Raw genomic sequence first — 20,657 nt, 5'->3', positions numbered from 1 at the left:
CTCCACCAAACCTGTACACTTGCAACAACACACAACAATCTGTACATTAAGCGCCTCTTCAGCAGCAACCATACATGTTAATGTATAAGTACATCCATGCATTGCTTTTCAATGAAAGAAACGTGTTCTGTAACCCGGTTTAATGAGGTTATTGTTTAACCTGTCCAACATGCTTTAAATATGACTTGTGATTATGAATATGTAACACTAGGTATAACACCTGCCCAGCAATTTATACAATTTGCTTGCAAATACCCATTTTTAGATTCGCTCTATGATTATATTTTAACCAAACATATTTTATTGCAATCTAGTCTAATTTAATATTGTACATTAGTTTTTTGTTTTGTCATAATTTTTAACATTTAATATATTTTTATTTGTCTGCTAGAGCAGGTTCTTAATATGACAACAGCCATGCAAACAGGACCTACACTGTTGCTCATTAGGAATTTTATTGTGGTTTCATTTACACTGTCATGTTTGGAAGAAGCTGATCAATAAAATTTGGAAAACATATACGATTTTAGTCAAGAATAAATAAAATAATAGTTATCATTTGATGTTAGCAGGTAAAATATTTCATTTCAAACGAAAAGCCACCTGTGTACTTCGCTTTTTAAGGATTGAATAACTTATTGCTAAATCTTAAACATCACCTGGTTTGGTCTTCTTAATTCTTTACGGTGTCTGATTCCACTGTATAACACGTGTTAACTCTTTTAGCAGAGTATCAGTGCTTGTTTTAAGCACATTTATTGTCGTCTTACTGGAAATGTTGTATTGGAGGTCCGAATATGGGATTATGTGAAACCTTTTCCGGCTGCCTGTTATGAGTTTTAACGCAAATTAACATTGTTAAAAGTAACGCAAAATGATCTTAGCTTACGTAATAAAGTGTTACCGTCCTGTGTCTGTCCTCGGCTGCAGGCCATTCCTTTCCTTTTCTGAGAGTTGCTGCTCATCAATGATTAAACCCCAGTCAACTCCAAAACAATTTGGTTGCTTCCCGTTCCCACAAAGCGGGGAGGAAACAGAGCGTCCTGCCGGCGAGAGAGGGAGGACGGCCGAGAGAGGCCAGGAGAGGGGAGGTGTGGGTCAAAAAGCAAAAAGTAGGTTAAATAGAAAGGTTGCAAATTCCAAATTCAGGCTGTCCAGCACGGAACACGACAATTCGGCTTGAAAGTTACTCAGCTTCCCAACCTTCTCTCAACAGCGTCTTCAATGAGAGAAGACGTTTTTTGGGAATGCATTGATGGGAGGGTAAAGTATAAGCAAAAATAGAGTCTTTGTGTCGATTTATCAGTCGGACTGTCTGTAGTTTGGCCATGGGGACAAGCCGCAGCCTGTGGAGGAAACAAAGAGAGACACAGAGAAGAAGAAGAATTATTTATGGCTGCGGTTATTTTCCAACCTTACTGACACATATTCGCCTTAAAGAGAGAGAGCACTGTTAGGAGTAACGGTAACAGCAGCTATCATATTTCATTTGCTCCTGATGAACATTAAAGATGCTTTCTTTCTTTCTTTCTTTCTTTCTTTCTTTCTTTCTTTCTTTCTTTCTTTCTTTCTTTCTTTCTTTCGTTCTTTCTTTAACAATAAATAAATGATCGGTGTACCTGTGTTTGTGTGTGTGTGTGTGTGTGTGTGTGTGTGTGGGGGGGGGGTGTCTTATGTTAAGCATATCGTTAGCCTCATAGCATAATTGTCTAAGTCGCTTATGTCAACACATTAGTTCGTCTCCTGTAGAGCTTCAGCATAGCTGTGGACTCGTATAGGCTAACTATATGTAACTAGCATGATTATTTTATTTAAGTTACGTTTTGATTTCATTATGCTTGCTTCAGGCCATATACTTCACAAACATGGGCATGGTTAAATAGTCTAAAGATGGTAGGTTAATCTTTAGTTTTGAAAGCGATCCTAAAAACAATATACTTGTTTTAATAACCGGTAGTTAGAATGTTAGAATGCAACATTTTCTTCTTCTCTTGTAACATTTATACGAGACGACTTGAATTCAATCATTTGTATGTTTTTCCTAAGGAGATACTAGTATAAACCTAAACGTAAACTGCTTGATTCATTTGACATTCAAAAGCGCACAGACCTAATCAGTGTCACTGAAACTGAAAGAAAAAAAGATTTTTCGGGACTGTTTCTTTTCTTCTTCTCTTCTTACCTTTCAGACTAATCAGTGTCACAGCAAAGAAAAATAATAATTCACTCACATTGATTACATCCAACTAATTCTAAAAACTTGAGTGGTTTTAAAACAATGTGGTATTTAGACAACAGAACAGGGACAAACATACAGAAATTAAATTATATTCAGAAGATTGTCCTTCGATCAGTTCTTGTTGTGATGAAGATAAAAACAAAGCTTGCGGAAGAGGACACACACGTCGGTAGAGAAGCGGGATGTAAATCAACCCAGCGAACAATTAAGGCCAACCAATTACAAACATAGAAAGATCTAAATTATAGGAGTAGAGCAGAGCCTGCATTCTACAATAAGCTCAGTCAGATCCCCTTCTACACATTCGCGCACGCGCGCTGTCTTATAGGATGATATACGAGTCGTGGGCGCCTCTGCATGTTCTACTCTTTCAACAAATTAATTTTAACGCGATCTGTTGGCTATTATCCACTAAGCGCAAAGGATATGTGCTCTGTTTCCTCTGTTGGTGCTGCAGTACCCCAGACACGCACACGCATGTACGCAAGCTTATGGGTCCAACATGAGATGAAGGACGACACACAAGAAGAGACACAATCAATTTAACGCGCGGAGAATTCCGCTGTGATTGCGCAATCTTGCCGAGAGCTGCAGGAAGATTAGAAAGAGAAATGAAATGACAATTAGAAAGGGAGACCGGGAGTAGGAGATTGAAGAAGGGAAATAAGAAAATGGAGGGGGGGGGGGGGGGGGGGGGGGGGGGGGGGGGGGCCCAGACCCCCTCCTCTTCCTCCTCCTCTTCTCTCCAACGAAAGGAAAATGAGGCGAACTAATGCCAGGCACGGAAGCTTCCCATTGGGCAGTGTTAGGTCAGCTGGTCTCTGACTCCCCCCTGTGCTCCTCACTCAATTCCTGTAACATACACACACACTGACTCTTTCTTGCTACCGAACCCCCCACCCCACACTGGCCAACACTGGCACCCAGCCACCCCAACTTCACCCTCCTCACCCCTCCTCCTAATCTGCGATAAACTCAGTGAAAGCAGCAACAGCCCGTCGGACTGTGGGCTATAAAACACAACAAATCATAAAGTGCAGGCAGGGAAGGCAGAGGAAGGAGGACGGGAGGAAGAACCGTTAGCCTCGGTCTACTCCTCCTTCTTCTTCGTGTTATCATTGTTGTTGTGTTTGTTACGTGCCCTCCTGTGATCCCGTTTTCTCTTCTTCTCCTCCTTCTTCTCCTTTCCCACTTTGCCAATGAGTTCATATTTTGTAAACTCCTCTTTCCCGGTGATACCGGGAACGGGTGGAGGCGGCCAGGCTTCGTCGGCAGAGCCCTTCCTGGGTCAGATCTCACTTTATTCATCGGGATACGCCGACCATCCGCTCCGACACTACCCGGGTGCAGCAGCTGTGTCTGCGGCCGTGGCTTACAGCGCTCACCAGGAAAAACCTCATCCAGCCTCTACCTACTATCAGCAGGCTGCAAACGCAGCGTACATTGGGCACAGAGCAGCTGGGGTGGCAGTTGGGGGCGCGACCGGACCTGGCGCATGCGACTACGCTACAGCGGCAGCGGCGGCTGCAGCGGCGGCCACGAACTTCTACCGAGACAAGGATCACCCGTGTAGTCTGGAGGAACACCAGCTTGCTATGAGCCAGGACGGCATGCATCGCAAAGTGGAATGCGCTGGGCTCGGAGGAAAGGGGCTATTTGGAGAATCGATGGATGACAAACAAACAGTGCCAACTCCAATTTATCCGTGGATGCAGCGGATGAACGCATGCAGTGGTAAGTGTGTGCTTTTCTTCCTTCTCAAACTGTCAGTCACCCTTAGTCTCGTACTTTCTTCCCCTCCTCTTACTTGGGCTGCTTTATAAAGCTCGTTTGTTGGCTTACCATTCAGTCAAGGGCTTAGTGTTTTATTGTCCATCATAAAACTGGTTTGTTTGGCTCAAAGCCGCAGTTACTGTGTGACCTGCTGACTGACGCAGCTACCGAGCAGGAACAGCTAGGTTAAAGACAAAGTCTGCCAGGCATTTCTGTCAGGGAGGGACAGGAGGAACACAAACATTGTTGTGGCACTTTGTCATCTTTTTGCTTCTTCCTGAGTGGTTCTCTTTATAGTCTTTTAATAATGTCCAATAATGCATTTTCTATCATAAAATCATCACTGGTTCTGTTGATCAAAACAGTTCTAGTTTTTGATAAAATATTTTATTTCATTTTCAGCATTTATATCACGCAGTTTCTGATTAAATGTCATGAATCCTTACGCATTGTGTACAGATTATTCCAAACTACTGTAATAATATTGCGACTGCAGCAAATATATGTACTGAAGCTGGGACAGTTTGAGATAGAACGATGAGATTTTTATGTCAGACGTTTTTTCACTGTAGCATGAATTAAATCGAAGCTATATTTACTTCTGTCCTGCACGCAACAGATTCATCCTGATAAGAAAGAAAACGGCTCTTTGAGCGTAATTAAATAAAGGTCGCCGGTTCATAGCTCATGTTGTGCACAAACCTTTCAGAAGACTCTAACTAGAAAAGAGGTGCAGTAAAAAATACAGAAAAAGGTACAACCGTATACGGCCAGAGCGAAAACGAAATGCACAAGAAAAAAAAATACAGCCTATCTATAAATACCCTTCGTCTGAATGCTATTACTAAATGTGTATAGTCTAATATGTGGCAGCAGTGCGGTTTGTTTGTCTTTGAGGTATCCAAAAACCGGATCTGCTAATGTGACAGCATGTTGATCACCAAAAACCTAAATATGACCATAATTGTAACTGCTGATCCCCCTGGGGGACAGTAATCTAGAAGATTTGGTGTATTTTCTCCGGTGTTATTCCTAATAACAACAAGTAATATTTGTGGATGCATTTCATTATTATTATTATTATTATTAGTAGTAGTAGTAGTAGTAGTATTAGCAGAAGAATAATTCTGATCCTTAAAAGAAAAAAAAGGGTTTATATTTCACCAAAATCAGGCGTCCGTGTCAGAAAAATGTGTTTAAGCGTTGGTTGAAATATCACCTCTGACGTGGCTTCATCTCTTCTTATCTCTTAGGGACTTTCGGCAGACCGGGGAGACGCGGCCGGCAGACATATACGCGCTATCAGACGCTGGAGCTGGAGAAGGAGTTCCACTTCAACCGGTACCTCACGAGGCGGCGGCGCATCGAAATTGCGCACGCGCTCTGCCTCACGGAACGGCAGATTAAGATATGGTTCCAGAACCGGAGGATGAAGTGGAAGAAGGAGAACAAGCTTATTAACTCATCCTCTTCCTCCTCTTCCTCCTCTTCCACTGTAAACGGTACAGATGAAGAAGAGAAACGGACGGAGTGCGAGTAAAAAAAAGCACGTGAGACATTAAAAGGAAGAGAAGGGTGCCAGAAAATTCATGCTGGTTAAACCTGCTCTGTTTGTTAGGTGTGGACATTTTGTGAGCCCACTTCTTCATTCATCTTTGCCTGACAGCTCAACCGCGTGGGTCATTAAATGGAAGAAGTTAAAGGGCTAAAGATGAAGAATATAGTATAAGATGCTAAGTATGCTATATATATATATATATATATATATATATATATATATATATATATACGTGTGTGTGGGTGTGTGTGTGTGTGGGTGTGTGTGGGTGTGTGTCGGGGTTTTCCCTGAAGCTTTTTAAATCTGGGTTGTTTTTTTATGTAAATTCTGAATAATAATGGAGTTTCGGGAATACTGTATTCTTATATATAGTTAAAGGCCCTGATCATAAGACGACAGTAATAAGATAGTGTAAGGTGGCCTATAAGTAGCCAGCAGTGAATTACATCATTCCAAGAAAACTACCTAAGTTCTTATTCTAGATATATTTTGTTAATTAGTTGGGTTTGTTTTATATCTGGAAAGCACTTTCTTTTGAAGGAAATGCTTCCTTGTTTTGTTTCTTTATTATTTTTGCTATAATGTGTGGTATCTTCGGATTAACGCGGGATTGTGTTCCACACATACTAAATAACATGGGAATGGAACGAAGAGGAAAATTGTCTTATGTTGTACATACTATTGCTAAAATATACAGATTTAGACAAGAAAAATCTCTTCGTATTTTGAAAGGTCTTAACGGTTTTCAGCTCTTACTTTTCCATTTGGTTGTACAGCAAGTGTGGAAGCGTTGACCTGCTGATGTTGTTCTCCAAACTACCTAAATACCTTCAGATAAGTGTAAATTTTGTGAACTGTGTAAGGTTATGTTAGTGTTTTTTGTCCAGTACGTATACAACCTATGAGAAATGTACAATAAACTCCAGACAACTGTATGGTGAAATGTTGTTCTTTTGCGAATGGAGATTTACATGAACAAAAAGAGACTTCGTGCATCCATGTTGCTAGTTTGACAACAGGTTTATTTCATTATTTAGTGCCTTATGTCCGTCCGCGCCCGGGACTCATAAACCTTTAAGTCTTTTTCATCTAAGCGTGAAACATGCCGCACATATTTATAGGCCGGGAGTGGTGACTCGGTGCCGGGGTCTAGTGCCGGGTCTGGGAGTGGGGGCCGGGCATTGCGGGACCAGTTAGGTGCGGTACTCCGCGGTGGAAGTGACGGCGGTCCAAACTAATTAATGAGCAGAGCCAGGCAGAGAAAGTTGACCCTGTCGTCGAGCAGGCCAGTCAGACATGTTGCACATATACACACACTTCCCCCAGACAAAGTGGACAATGTCCTGGCGACCTTTTGAACTGTTCTTGTCCCCACAGTGACCGGAGAGCGGACCTCCATTTGAGATTCGCTTTTGTGAACACATGCGCACAAATAAGGAGATCGTTTCTGAGCTCAGCTCCTGGAAAGCTTCAGCATAACTGTGAACCCAAATATGATCATTAACAAAATCAGCACGCATCCAATTCCTAATTCTATTCTTCTTATTAGCTCTCACATAAAACTGTTCAAATCATAAAATAATAGTAAGACAGCCAACATGTGGTTACAAATGGTTATTGTAATGTCTCCATATAAATGCATAAATGAAAAAACCTAAATATAGATTCATGACAATACATTATTCAGATGTTTCATCAATACTTTATTGAGGACGAAACACGAATAAGTTTTTCAACTAACGAATAAAATTATTTAAACGCCAAAAATCTCTTGTATTTGTTTGGTTTAGCTTTAATATATACTAACGTTTATTTTTATCAATCATGGCCCTGCGTGCTGTCAAAATAATATATTAACAAAATCATATAACGAATGCGACAGCAGAATAAAACATGTTCAACTGTCAGAAAGACAAAGGTTAAACTTTATATTTTATATTTACATGTAGCAACTTAGATTTTGTTTCAAGGAGGAGGAATTCACAGCTGTATTCACCAGAAACGTATTTTTAGTCTCAATCAGTCTTTGACTTTAAAAGTGAGCCTTGATAAAAGGTGTTTGAGAGGAATAAGACGGTGGGAGAAGTTTGACTGAAAACAGTTTTAATTTGATTCAAACAAAGACAACATGTACTCCGTTAAATTGTGCTTTCCATTCTCGTGGTTTGCTGTACTAGCACTGCTGGATCAATAAATAGTTTGTAGGAGTATGGATGTATGGCAGAATGTTCATTCGGATTTAAACTTTTAGGTGCTCTAAAAATGAAAATATTAAAAATATTACAAGAATCTTCAAATCTGTCAATATTTCAGCTGAGGATTTTAGTTTTGTTTGGAAAAAGTTTAATTCAATTCAGTTTTATTTATATAGCGCAAATTCACAACACAAAATCAACTCAGTCGAATCATACGGATTTCAAGTCATTCCAATTAATCCAACTATAATGCAATGCAGTCAGATTATATATATATATATATATATATATATATATATATATACACCAGAACGTTAGGAGACTTTTATAAGTAGCAAAAGCTTAAGAAGTTTGAAGTAACAATAATATAGGAGTAATGGTGAAATGTATGTAGAAAATGTGTTCATTCCCTCTCCAGTCTGGACTACAAGAACATTCCCTGCACCTTCTCAAATCCTGGCTTCATTTCTCTCACTCTGTTGTCCACAAAAAATAAAGGCATTATCTAAAACTTAATATCCTTTCTAATTACTGGTATTGTCATTATGTTGTTTAGTGAAGTTATGTTACATCCATATTAAAATTTTAACTCAGTGTGTCATAGCTGTTGGATGTCTGGAATGTAGCTTGTAAATTACACCTCGTCACACAGAGTAAATCTGTTGATATACAATCAAACAAAAAGCAAATGGAATTCATGATCTATCCCTTGGTCTAACCAGTGTGTCAGAGTTGCAACAAAGCATGCACGCTGAGGCCAACTTAGACGCACACAGGCACCTTGGTCTGTAATGCTTCCCAACCCAGGAATCAACAAATCATAAATCAGCAGATTTCTACCCCGTGTGGCTACCACAGATCAGGTTTAACATTCCACGACTGCAGCTGAGGGGAAAGCAGAGGGAAGCAGAGGGAAAGGGGCAGCCAAAGACATAACACTGGAAACAGGACGGAAAAAAGATTACTACAAAAATTGTTGTTTTTTTTATAAAGTTGCATGAAACCTTAGCATAATAAGTATGTTTGTTGTACAACTCTTGAAGAAGGTTGGGTTAACCACTGCCACCTGCTTCTCTAGTACCCTAAATCCATTTTTTGTTCCGTGGTTTTTGATGGAAAAAGATGTACTGATAAAATTATAAATGCTTCGGGAAGATGATGTATACAACTGACCTATTAAAGGAAATATGTTGCAGCTATTCCTGAAAAGGATAACTAAATGTCCTGCTTTACCTCTGATGCAGGACTGTATCTGTTCTTTGCTCAGATTGCATCACTGTCACTTGCTGACGTAAACATTTGTGTTATTATTATTGACAGAGGTTTGCTAAGGTGGAATGCTGCGTGTTTTTTTTTTTTTTTGGTCCGTCTGTGTTCTTTATTATTGAGTACTTTTATGTTCGTCGGCTTCTAATTTGCACCACCGCAAAGGCCAATTAACAGGCCTGAGTGATGGGACACGTTCGACGGTTGTAGTGTGAGAGGAAGGGGCACCTGTAGAAGGAGATGGCTGTTTTATAACGGCTCTGAGACACGTTTTGAAGCACCTATAGTTTTTCACTCTTCTCCGTCCTCCCAATAAGTGCAATAATTTATATTTGCAGTAGGTGGCGCCCTTAATTCACCTCTAGCAACTGCCAGCTGAAAAAAGGATGCGAGAAGAGGGAAAGGAAGAGAAGCAGCTTTCCCCCGCCCAAGCCTTTATCATTAGAAACCTCAGAGCATGAATTACCTCTGCGAAGTCATCGGCGAGAATTTACGACTGGTCTGTAAAATCACGTGACCCCCCCCCCCCTTTTTTTTCTTTCTTTCTCTGTCTCCTCCCTCTCCTCACCCCTCACCTCCCCCATGACACACACAAACGCATACACACATTTAGATCCAACACGCACACACAATCGCCACCCCACCCTCCTATTTGGACGGCGCATAGCTAAAAACTAAGTACAGTGCGCCGCCATAATTCACTAATACATCATAAATTGTTGAAAGTACCCGCGTTTTAACGACCAAGAGAAATCTAACAAATCAAGCCCCCCCCCCCCCCCCGACTACTCAGCTGTTAGCCTGCAACTCTGTAAAACAACTAAATGAGTTCTTACTTTGTAAACACGTTCTCAGGGCGCTACCCAAATGGCCCCGACTATCAGCTGCTAAATTATGGAGCCAGCAACGGCGCAATGAACAGCGGGACGTACCGGGACTCCTCCTCTGCCACCATGCACCATGCGTCGGGCTCTTATGGCTACAGTTGCAATGGGATGGATCTGACCGTAACCAGCCGATTAGGGGGGGGCAACAGAGCCGCAAACACCGGAGGACACTTCGGGGAAGGCTCGGTGGTCGAGGACTCCAGGGGCTTCAGCTTCAGACAGCCGGCCAGTTGCTTACTTGCCTCCACGGAAAATTCTCTCATTGCAGGCGGTCGTGAAAACCTCGAGCTGGGCACACAGAGATCGTCTCCCCCCTCAGAGGAACCAGGAAGCAGCAACCTCAGCTCTCCAAACCTGTCTTCGTCCATCGCGGCGGCCGGCGGCGCGGTGCAGCACTTCACAGAACTCGAAGACGCTTCAGCAGGCAGCAAGGACCTGCTCCACATCCGAGAAGACAGTCATGGGAGAAATCCACCGGCCAATACCGGGCACTCGCAAGCTGTTCAGAAGCAGGAAGGCGGTCCGGCAGGATCAGCTGCCGGCAGAACGGGCAGCGACGCGCCGACACCCCAGATTTTCCCCTGGATGAGAAAACTGCACATAAGCCATGGTACAATATAGAGGTTCACACTGCAATCTCAATAGTTTGTTGAAAATATGCAGAAAATGTGGAGTTGAGGATAGATTCCTGCTTGTTGAGCTCATTTATGGAGTCAGCGTGTTTCTTTCCATCAACACAAAAAGATTTAGCAAAAGCATACAGGCTTTAATATTATTTGAGTAAATTGAGCCTTACAGAAAGTCTACAAACAGAAGCAGTTTATCCTTTTCATCTACATCCCGTGACGTATTTTGAGCCTGCAATGCACGAATAATTTAGTTTTAGTTTTGAAAAAAAAAAATCAGTTATAAAATCACAGTATTTGGTTTTTATTTATTTAGCAATTTTTTATTTTTCCGCCCACTAAATTCTAATTCAAAATTGTATTCCAAATAAAATGGGAAGTTTGGTTTATCAGATGCTGAAGGTCTGCACGTTTCCTGTCCATTTTAGCGCAGCTACGTTTATCCCTACCCTTGGAAGCAATGCTTGAATTGTTGTTCATTCTATCTGTGCGCCTTTTTAATTTTAAGTTCCACAAAAGTCATAAATCTGTCAAAGGTGAGGCAAGCTGGACTGCAAAGCCCAACAGGCTAGGGATCACACACAGGACCAGATAAGAAGAAAAAGCAGCAGGGAAGAAAAGAATGAGAGGCAGGCCAGGCTTTGGAGGTGACTGCTCCTTTGAAAAGTCGGGCTTTATTAGGTGTGAAAACTATATGAAAGAGGTGAGGCAGAGGACGAGGCAATAAAAGCACGAGGGGACCTGAGGGTAGTTAAAGGGTGGGATGTGATGAGGGTGATGTTTAAAAAGGTGGAAAGAATTGTGAAAAATTAAAGCAAACCTTTTAGAACCGAGTGTGGCAGAAATATTATTTATTTGGCTTTTATTCAGTGCGTCACACTATTGACTGCGTATTTTCTTATCCTGTTGTGCTTTTCTTGTTTCGTGCGCGTATGAATCAAACACCTGTAGCTACAATGCCAGATGCAGAAAAGCAGCCTTTTATGGCCTTTATGATGTAGGCCCACACTTTTCCTTTAAAGAGCTGTTTTGGGACTGTTGTAAAACCTGAGCAAATAGCGCATCTAAAGGGGGGTGAGTGTACACAGCCTAAAGCCCCCCACACGTTGTCTGATAATGTCCGTTTTTTGTCACACATGGGGCCCTTTGTCCTAACAGCATTGTATTCCTTCCAAACCCCTCAGATATGACGGGCACGGATGAAAAACGGGCGCGGACAGCGTACACCCACTATCAGACGCTGGAGCTGGAGAAGGAATTCCACTTCAACCGGTACCTCACGCGGCGGCGGCGCATCGAAATTGCTCACGCTCTCTGCCTCACGGAACGGCAGATTAAGATATGGTTCCAGAACAGGAGGATGAAGTGGAAGAAGGACAACAAACTGAAAAGCATGAGTCTGACCTCGGCTGGCACCACCTTCCAACCATAGGAGGAAAAGCCCTCTGAAAGAACCTTGCCGTTCAGATCTATGACAGTTCTGTGAGGTGCGTGGGAGGCAAACAGGACAAAGAAATAAATAAATAAATAAAAACTTGAAGAAAAACAGAAATTAAAGAAGAAGGCAAGTGGAAATGGAGTAAGACGAGAGCGATTGTGAAAGTAGTCCAAGACAAACCGGAATTCCAATTTTTGATTTGCAAAACAAGGTATGTTCTCAGATTAGCAGCTGTAATGTACAGCAGCGCAGCACTTTTGATTCGTTTGCTATATCGGTAATTCAGGGCAAAAGAAAAATAATGACTGGTACTCTCATTCTGAGATGCGCAAACAAGCATATATATATATATATATATATATAAATATATATACATTGCTCATAGTAGGAGATGAGTGAAAGTATGAACCTAATGATCAACTTAGACCTTACTTTCTAGCCGTACTAACTGCTTATCTGGTGTCTTATGTGTGAATATTATTTTGCTTTCAAGCGGGATGTTTTGCTTGATAATAAGCTTTCTATTACAATCTCTAAGTTATTTCCACCCATTGATGCTCAATCCGTACTTGTTTAAATCTCCATCCCTCTCCCGTCCACTCACCTTGCCACAGTGTTATTATTTGCATCATGGAAATCTGCACTCATTTTTATTCTCGAAGAAGGGAAAATGTTTGCTCGAGTGTGTGAATGAGACAGTGGAAATGTGCACGCGGGAATGTTCTTGTTTGTAAACTAATCGGCCGGTCTTTATGTCTATTTCCGTTCTTATTGCTGTATATATTATTGAAAGAAGTGCAACGGTGTCCTTTTGTTGTGGTTTTAATAATTTGTTGAATGTGTCACATCTGACATAGGCAGAAATTGTGCGGTTTGAAGTTGCAGCCTTGTGTGAGTGCGTGGGTGTGTGATATCTGTGCGGTACTGTGTCCCTGTAAACTTTATGTCAGTGAGCTTTTTGTAACTGTTTGTAACATTAAACAAATCATAATAAAGTTTCTCGCAGTGACCCAGAGCGGACAGTATGGGGGAACCGCTCACAGGTTTTTAATTTGGAATTTATAGGGCTCCGTGATATTGTGATCTCTCCAATACCTTTTCACGTTTAGGTAATTTTACGCCAGAACATTGTCCTATAGCTACAGTTTCTAAATTTATGTCAAAATACTGCACATAACATATACGGTGGCTGTTGCTCATTTTCAGAAGAAATAGCTTAATAAGCATGTATTTTATCTTTTCCATTTGACCAGATATTTAGTATTGGAACATGACTCATCACTCTCCGAACATTCTCCGTTTTGCATCTTTAACCCTGAGCCTAGAAATTCTAAGGCAGTATCCTAAAAGGCGGAATTTAGCACAAAACTTCCCAGTTACAGAACGTACACAACGAAACACACAACCAACTGAACCAAATAGGACAGTTTTCTTCTCTGTTGACATAAACGGACACGATACCATTGATCAGCAGTGGACAAATGCATCACTTTTCTGTATTTTCCGCCTCGAACGGATGCTGGTCGCAGAGAAATTAAGTTACCTTCTCCTCGTTTCCACTTGTAAACAACCGAATGAACTTTTAAACTCACCGACTGCTGCTACAGTTCCCCTGCTTTTCTTTCTGAGCTACTCGGAAGTCACATGGTCCTTCTTCTAGCCTCTTCTGTACACAGTCTCCTGGCCCTTCTGCGTGTCTGTGTGAGTTGGTGTATAAAGACATGTATAGATTTTAAACTAGTCCTTTTCTGCCTTGGGTCACACTATAAAATGATGGCAGCTTTGACATTTTCGTGTCAAACAGATGAGGGTTTTATCTTCAAGTTGCATCGTAAAAATCTGTTCTGATTCCTCTCACTGGCTCTCCTCTGGTCACGTGGGATCCATAAAGTTAGTTTTATGGTTTAGGGGAGTTGACAATGTACTATGTATTTCACATTCTAGAAAGCAAGTGACGGTTTAACGGCTTCGTGTGGATCCTAAAGGGGTCAGTAAAATAGAGACAGAGCAAGATAAGCTCTCCATGTGTGTGTGTGCGACACACAGAGAGATAGCGAGCCAAATTGAGATAGAGAGAGAACAGGCCACTACTAGCGGCAGCTGTTCTTGCTCAAGTTCACACTTGCAGCCCGGCGATCTCCGCTCTGTTCCGCTGTGGACTCTGGGAAAAGCATGGCGAAGAAGTCAGGACGCACAGTAAGTGGAATAAGGGCTCTCGGTAAGTGGGAGCTAAGTAGATAGAGGGTGGGTTTGGTAAAGTGGGAGCGAAGGGGCTGCGTAATTAACGTGTCACTCATTCACTGTGAGCAGTACTCCTATATGGAGCGCCCACCAGCTCCGGTGGATTTCAGGGCCACATGAGACCTGCTGATGTGGCTGGGCCACAGGTCCGGGCGGCAGTCTTGAGGTAACTCATCTTGCTTGAGCGCTGTTATGTGTAGCCACAAACACACGTGTGTAGCTTTAACGTGTAGCCATGACATAGCACACACGCATGCATGCTGTAAATGCAACCACCTGGTTGAGGTACTGTACTTGTTTGGGTGTGATGCAGTGACGCAAGGGTTTGAGATTCACCAGGACTTCAACCTCCTGGCTTTGTATTTTTCCATCCTTCAATTGTAACGGTGTATTTGGATATCTTGGCTAACGAATACACTTAAAGGTCAATAAAGTGAAACAGAACAGTATGGTGTTAGATGATTTTAGAACTGTTGGTGGCGAAAAACAAACAAAAACTCATATTCCCAACGTCTTCTTGGAACCATCTTGTGTCTTAAATTGTTTTACTCAAGTATTAAGAGTTATAAAAACATCCCAATTATTTTGCATTCACGAAGATACTGATAGACAAGAAGACGTTTAGTGACGTGCGTCCTTGGGTAGCCACTCTTTGTCTGTCTCCACCCTTATGTTTTCCTGACAGTCTGGGTATGAGATTACAAACACGAGAAATGAACGAACACATTTCCAAGGCTGCTCAATAAAACCTGCCTGGTTCAGTTTTGTTTTAATTCTGGGCGCATGTGCACTCTCAAACACTCTGTCAAACACACTAAAACACATCTAAACACACCCACTCTCACAAACCGGAAATTGAGTTGTCTTTCTTGCAAAAACAGCTTAAGTATTGAGTCAGGGTTGGTCCTAATTTTAATGTAAAATTTAAAGAAACGGCGAGGAACGTAACTGTGATAATGATGGACCTACTGAGTTAATTATATGTATTCACCATCAGAGTATGTTACCATGATATAAAATGCAGATAAAGACTCGTGAAGCATTGGCAAAATTTTAAAACACTTAAAACATTTTTTAGAACAAAACAGAACCTGTCTTAATGCTAAATCTCCAGAATTTCACGTAATACAGAATTAAATTCTCAACATCTGCCACATCATCATAGGATAATTATATATATATATATATATATATATATATTGACAAATTAAACCAACCATATTTTCATTTTAAATTTACCAAATAAACTTGAATCACTGCTAAAAATCAAAAAAACTAATTTGATGAATTATTTCAGTCTGTTTGAACTCGGTGATGAAGCAGAAAATAAATGAATGAATAATATTTAAACGTGTAATATTATCGACTTGTCCATTATATAACGAATAAAAATAGATGCAGGTTGTGAATAAAATGAGTGTCACTGAATTTGCTGGAACATGCTGGTTGTTGTTATTGTAGCTCTTTTGTTTGTTTATTCTTATGGCTTCTGACCGACTGTTTCACTCCAGTGCTGTTTGCCTCAGCGTCTATTTCTGGTGCGACACCCCAACAGGTTAAATGTTTGTATTTAAAAGGGTTGTTACTGAGAAAACTTTGAAAGCGTATGGGTCGGTAAATACCCATTTATTTTTCTGACAAATAAACCTATTTGGGCAAATAGACTTCTTCCTGTGGCATTCGAATATAAAGTAAAGTCTTGTGTTCTACAACTGAGCTGCTGATTCTAAAAGAACACACAGTTGTTACAACTGAATTAATTTAATAACAATTATCAACAACTTTGATTAACCAGCGTGATCTAAAAAGAAACTAAATAAATAAATAAAAATCATAAATAATATTATCATTGTAAATGAAGGGGATTAAATGTTTCACAATCGCGATATGTATGTATGAAGACTAAAAGAAGATTTATTGTTTCTGTGTGCATGTTATGGCCGGCTTGCATGAGTCGAGCCCACTGGGAATTGATGCCTCACAGCTCGCAGCGCATTTTGGGATTGGTCGGGGTCCTGGGGGAAGTTTTAGTTCAATAAACAGGAAGGCAAAAAAAAACCTCCCTATTCCATTTTTCATCAACTTCCTCCCTTTAATGGTGATACAGGAACGCGGTTCGTGACCCCAGCCCCTCTCCTCCTACACAGCTCTCCTCACACATATAGGTCCTCAGGGCTTTCGGACGGGAAGAGACATACATTTTTCTCCATTCAGGGAGAAATGAGGGAAGCTTCGGAATGGGCAGGCAGTTCTGTGAGCTCCTTTGTTTTTACTCGTTGTGTGTGTGTTTGTTTGCGCGGGCGCGCGTGTGTATGAGAGAGATCGGTTTCTCGTTTATGTACATAGGGCAGGTCCAGCCTATAGAGCAGCTTTTACTTGATGTTCTTTATGTGCATTATGTGTATGGGCTTGCTGCTTGTTTGAAGCTGTCAGACAGGCTGAGTTTCTCCTCGCAGCCTGAGTTGGTGATGAGTTGGTTGATAAACTAATAAAACTGACCTATTATTGTCATGCTTTGGAGAAGGCGTGTGTTTGCCTTTGTGTGAGTGAGAGCTGTAGGCTTCCTGTGGGATGCAGCTTGTTGCGTTTAATTTGTTTAGGACCTGAAAGGTGAATGGTAAATGATCTGGGCCTGTGAAGATTCTCTGTTAAGGTGCTCTCTTATTGGAGTTCAATTTGGGCGGTTTGTGCACAGAAGCCAGCTGCAGCACAGACAAAAATACTATTAAAATTTGGTCAGACTTTCCCTTTTCACTGCTGCCTCAGACTCTCCTACAGTAACGCTGTTCGTCTGCCAGACCAGAATCTCCTGTTACTGCTTCAGCCCTACATTTAATCTGACATCTAACAAGGTTCTGCTGATTTGGTAGCGTCACAATTCGCGTGCTCAGAACCCATAAGTCAGGAACGATGGCCCGTGGACACTGATAGGGGTGAACAGTTCGGTCAAGTCTCATGAATAATGAAGAAGGAGTCACCGCGAGGTCAGCAGACAGGCTCGAGCCGAGCATTGCAGCGAAGACTTTAGCGCAGGCGCAAAGTGGAAAGTAAGCTTCCACCAGCCCGCCTACATCAACAGTGATTTGTTTACCTCACTAACGTAGGGGAAAGGTATTACAAGTTGGCTTCTTGTCCCCTGTTTCCGAATCAGGTGTGAGGAGGGTGTGAGACAAACAACAAACTTCCAGGCAGGAATTCAGGCTGTGTGGGTCAACACTCAGTAACGGCTCTATCAGGCCGGCGACTAAGACAAATATGTCTGTTCTATAGGCGACAATTTCATAGACCATCTGTAAATGTTTTTCCATAAGCTTTAGACAGAACAAATGTCATGCACAGTATTTAGAACAATGCTTCACTGGCATAGCGGCTTTAGGGTGTGGATTAAAATATTTTTTATCAGAAACAGAGAAATAGGGCGGCTGCTTTATGCTAGAAATCATACATGTATGGTGTTTACTCAAACATTGAGCTTTTGTGAAGTCCAGACTAGTGGGCCAATGTTTTCGCGCATAATGCAGCTCTCCAGCACCGCCACCAGAGCTCGCTTCAGACCAGGAGGACGGCTGGAAGCAGCTCGATCCTGCTCTGCACCACCTTGGGAAGGAGCGCCCTCTCCTCTGAACCGCTAACTGGCATTTATTTCCAACTCCGCCCGTTCTTCCTGCACAATCAAATATTTTTGGTACTTTCTATTCATTAATTGCGAAGTCACGGAACTATAGACGGCTCCACTACCATCAAGCTGAGGAGAAGTTAGCTATATGTCGGTTACATATCTGACCTGTGTCCGCCGAGCTGCTTTAAAACTGGACATTTCGAGCAGCACATGCATCTATGTCCTTTACTATCCTTGTTTCCTCTAACCCCCGCCTTCCTGTCCATGGTGAAGAGAAACGGGAGGAGGGTTATCAGGAGGGCTACATGACTCGCTGCTGAGGCTACCAGCAGAAAGTTCAGAAAGTTGAAGGGTCAAAAGTTCACCATCATGCTGTAGTTCCACCCTCGCCTCTCCAATTCTCTCCGCTCTCCACCACTAGCACTATGTGAAAGGCAAAAACAAGAAGAGTGGGAGGCATGGGAGCAGAGGTAGACAGGGGCTAAATGAGAGAAATAATAGCGGGAGGAGAGGAAGAGGTGAAGGCCTGACCTTTCATTCCTCGCTATCAGTGACAAAAGCTAAATTTCTCCATTCGATGCAGTTAAAGACAAGAGAGGCACAGAGAGAGAGAAGCTGGAGGTGGGAAGGTGTTCATTGACATGTACGCAGGTGTGACATATCCGCAGGATGCAGGTGCGAGGATACATGCTCTGTTCGTCCAACATTTGTTTTATAGACTGTTTTAAGACTCAGACTGGCGTGGAGGGTTAATGCAGAGAAGACATACATATACATACACACACACACCTATATATATATATATATATACTCCGGGAGGAGTGAATGCTGCAAGTCATTGACTGGATGCAATCTGCTGGATTGAATAAATAACTAACTCTGACTACACTGTTCAATGGTTAGGTTTAATTTGAATGTATGTACCTGACTGTTGTGAAGTGCCTTGAGACAACGTGTGTTGTGAAATGGCGCTATATAAATAAAACTGAATGTATATATATATATATATATATATATATATATATATATCATATATATATATAGATACATATATATACATATATATAGATATATATACATATATATATATATATACATATATATATATATATATATATATATATATATATATATATATATATATATATAGGCCCCTTTACTTTCAGTGCCCTAAACCGACACCGTTTCGTTTACTCATACAATCGGCGAAATGTCTTCATCTATGCACAAAATACAAAATCTTAACAGTAACAAGATATATACCGATATAGTAGATATATATATATATATATATATATATATATATATATATATATATAGCTAATGACAAAGGAATTTGTTTGATAACTCAATTTTATTTACTTATGAGCAAACATGCATATCACGTCTACAGATGTTAGTCTTCTTATGATCTCTTTTAGCGGTTGGTAAACCAACTATAATGGTGCACTATCGCCACCAACTGGACATTCTACGAGAATGTTCGAAGAGGGTGGACTGTTATAAGACTAAATCATTTTGTGTTCGTGAAACAAGGACTGTTGCGAAAGTAAATATTTTAGATTCACAAAAAGAATAATAACTATTGCAAGTGTTACATTTAGGTGGAGTAAATTAAGTGTTTTGGCTCAAATTAGGCTTGAATCACTTTTTTGAGTGACATTGATTCAGATGAATCCTAAAAATCACCAGTAGAAGCATGCATAAAGCTCGTCGCCAATGAAGGTTTCATTGTTGTAATGAGGCTTTTCCGTAGATTATTGAGAAGGTGATAAATAGTTTTACAAGGCAACATGTCGTAAAATATAAGTACACTTTATGAAATTGTAGCCCCTGTATTCCGATATTAAATCTACGGGTGGTGGTCTTTTGATTTGTTGAACTAAATTAATGATACAACTTGTGGAGTCTAAGGAAATGATGATGGAGTTAGGTGGATAAAGCATGGACACATGGCTGCAGTTAACCCTATAATAATCAATTTACTAACACCAATATAGCAAAGCAGGGCTCTGCGCTTTCTCTGCATACAGTTCGCTACTGATAACAATCCTCAATCCATACAAACTCTTAGGTCCTATTACAGATTGGAATGTAATACTCCTGACTATTTCTACTTGCTCACGCATTTGTCGGGCGTGGTGATGTCATTTATATTCATACAACAAAAGAAAAAGGACAAATGATTCCGGAAGAAAAGAAAAAATTGTGTGCGAGAGGGAAAATGGGGAAAGACCTCCTCCTCCACACCCACATGTCATTTTTCTTGAAGTAATGACTTCAACTCAATTTGGTATGACAGAGAGGGAAGGTTTGGAAGCAAATGACAGAAAGCGGGGGTGAGGGACAGAAGGGAGTGCAGAGAGGTGGACGTGTCAAAGAAGGGTGTGGAAAAGAGAGGGGGGTTAGTGAGGGAGAAGGAGAGGGGAGAGGTTAGCTCTGCTCAGGGTGAACGGGAGGTCATCTCGTCTCACCGACATTAAAATGTGGATCAGGGACGCGGGGCGACACGCCTCGCGCGTTAAACAAAGAGTGTGCCAAACTGGCAGATTAATTTGAAAACTTGAGTCCATGCACACACTTAATGCCTTGAGGAGACCACAGTCTTCACAGCAGCCCCGTTCTGCTCTGTCTCCCTCTGCCCCGAAGCCTCCACCTTACACCAGCTGCTGATCTCTGCGGCTCCTCACGCACCGACGGTATAGTCGACGATAGCGTTTGTATGCGGCGTTGCCGAACATTTTCCCCATGGAAGATTCTCGTTAAATCGGTTAAATCTGGCTGGAATCGGACTTAGAGGACCATGAGCAGCGTG

General features: G+C 41.4%; 2 protein-coding genes across 3 annotated transcripts in view; both read left to right on the top strand.

Annotated features, from left to right (window-relative positions):
* Nucleotides 1–20,657, top strand: part of LOC124864209 (homeobox protein Hox-B4a-like) — a 34,287-nt gene that overhangs the window by 5,085 nt on the left and 8,545 nt on the right. Inside the window, exons 1-2 of one of the 2 annotated variants that reach the window (XM_047358891.1) lie at nt 9,839–10,528; nt 11,729–12,193. The exons of the other annotated variant lie outside the window; for it this stretch is intronic. Coding sequence (XP_047214847.1) covers nt 9,856–10,528; nt 11,729–11,976 — 921 coding nt within the window. The 5' untranslated portion in view covers nt 9,839–9,855 and the 3' untranslated portion in view covers nt 11,977–12,193. Of the gene's footprint in view, nt 1–9,838; nt 10,529–11,728; nt 12,194–20,657 lie in introns of those variants that run through there. 2 annotated transcript variants of the gene reach the window in all.
* On the top strand, nt 2,940–6,505 carry LOC124864210 (homeobox protein Hox-B6a-like). Its single transcript, XM_047358894.1, has 2 exons — nt 2,940–3,973; nt 5,266–6,505. The coding sequence occupies exons 1-2, from the start codon at nt 3,439–3,441 to the stop codon at nt 5,550–5,552; spliced, it is 822 nt and encodes a 273-aa protein (XP_047214850.1). The 5' UTR covers nt 2,940–3,438; the 3' UTR covers nt 5,553–6,505.

The sequence above is a fragment of the Girardinichthys multiradiatus genome, chromosome Y, assembly GCF_021462225.1.
Source record: "Girardinichthys multiradiatus isolate DD_20200921_A chromosome Y, DD_fGirMul_XY1, whole genome shotgun sequence".
Taxonomy (NCBI): domain Eukaryota; kingdom Metazoa; phylum Chordata; class Actinopteri; order Cyprinodontiformes; family Goodeidae; genus Girardinichthys; species Girardinichthys multiradiatus.
Note: the sequence above shows the minus strand (reverse complement) of the source record. Positions and strands in the feature narration are given on the sequence as shown.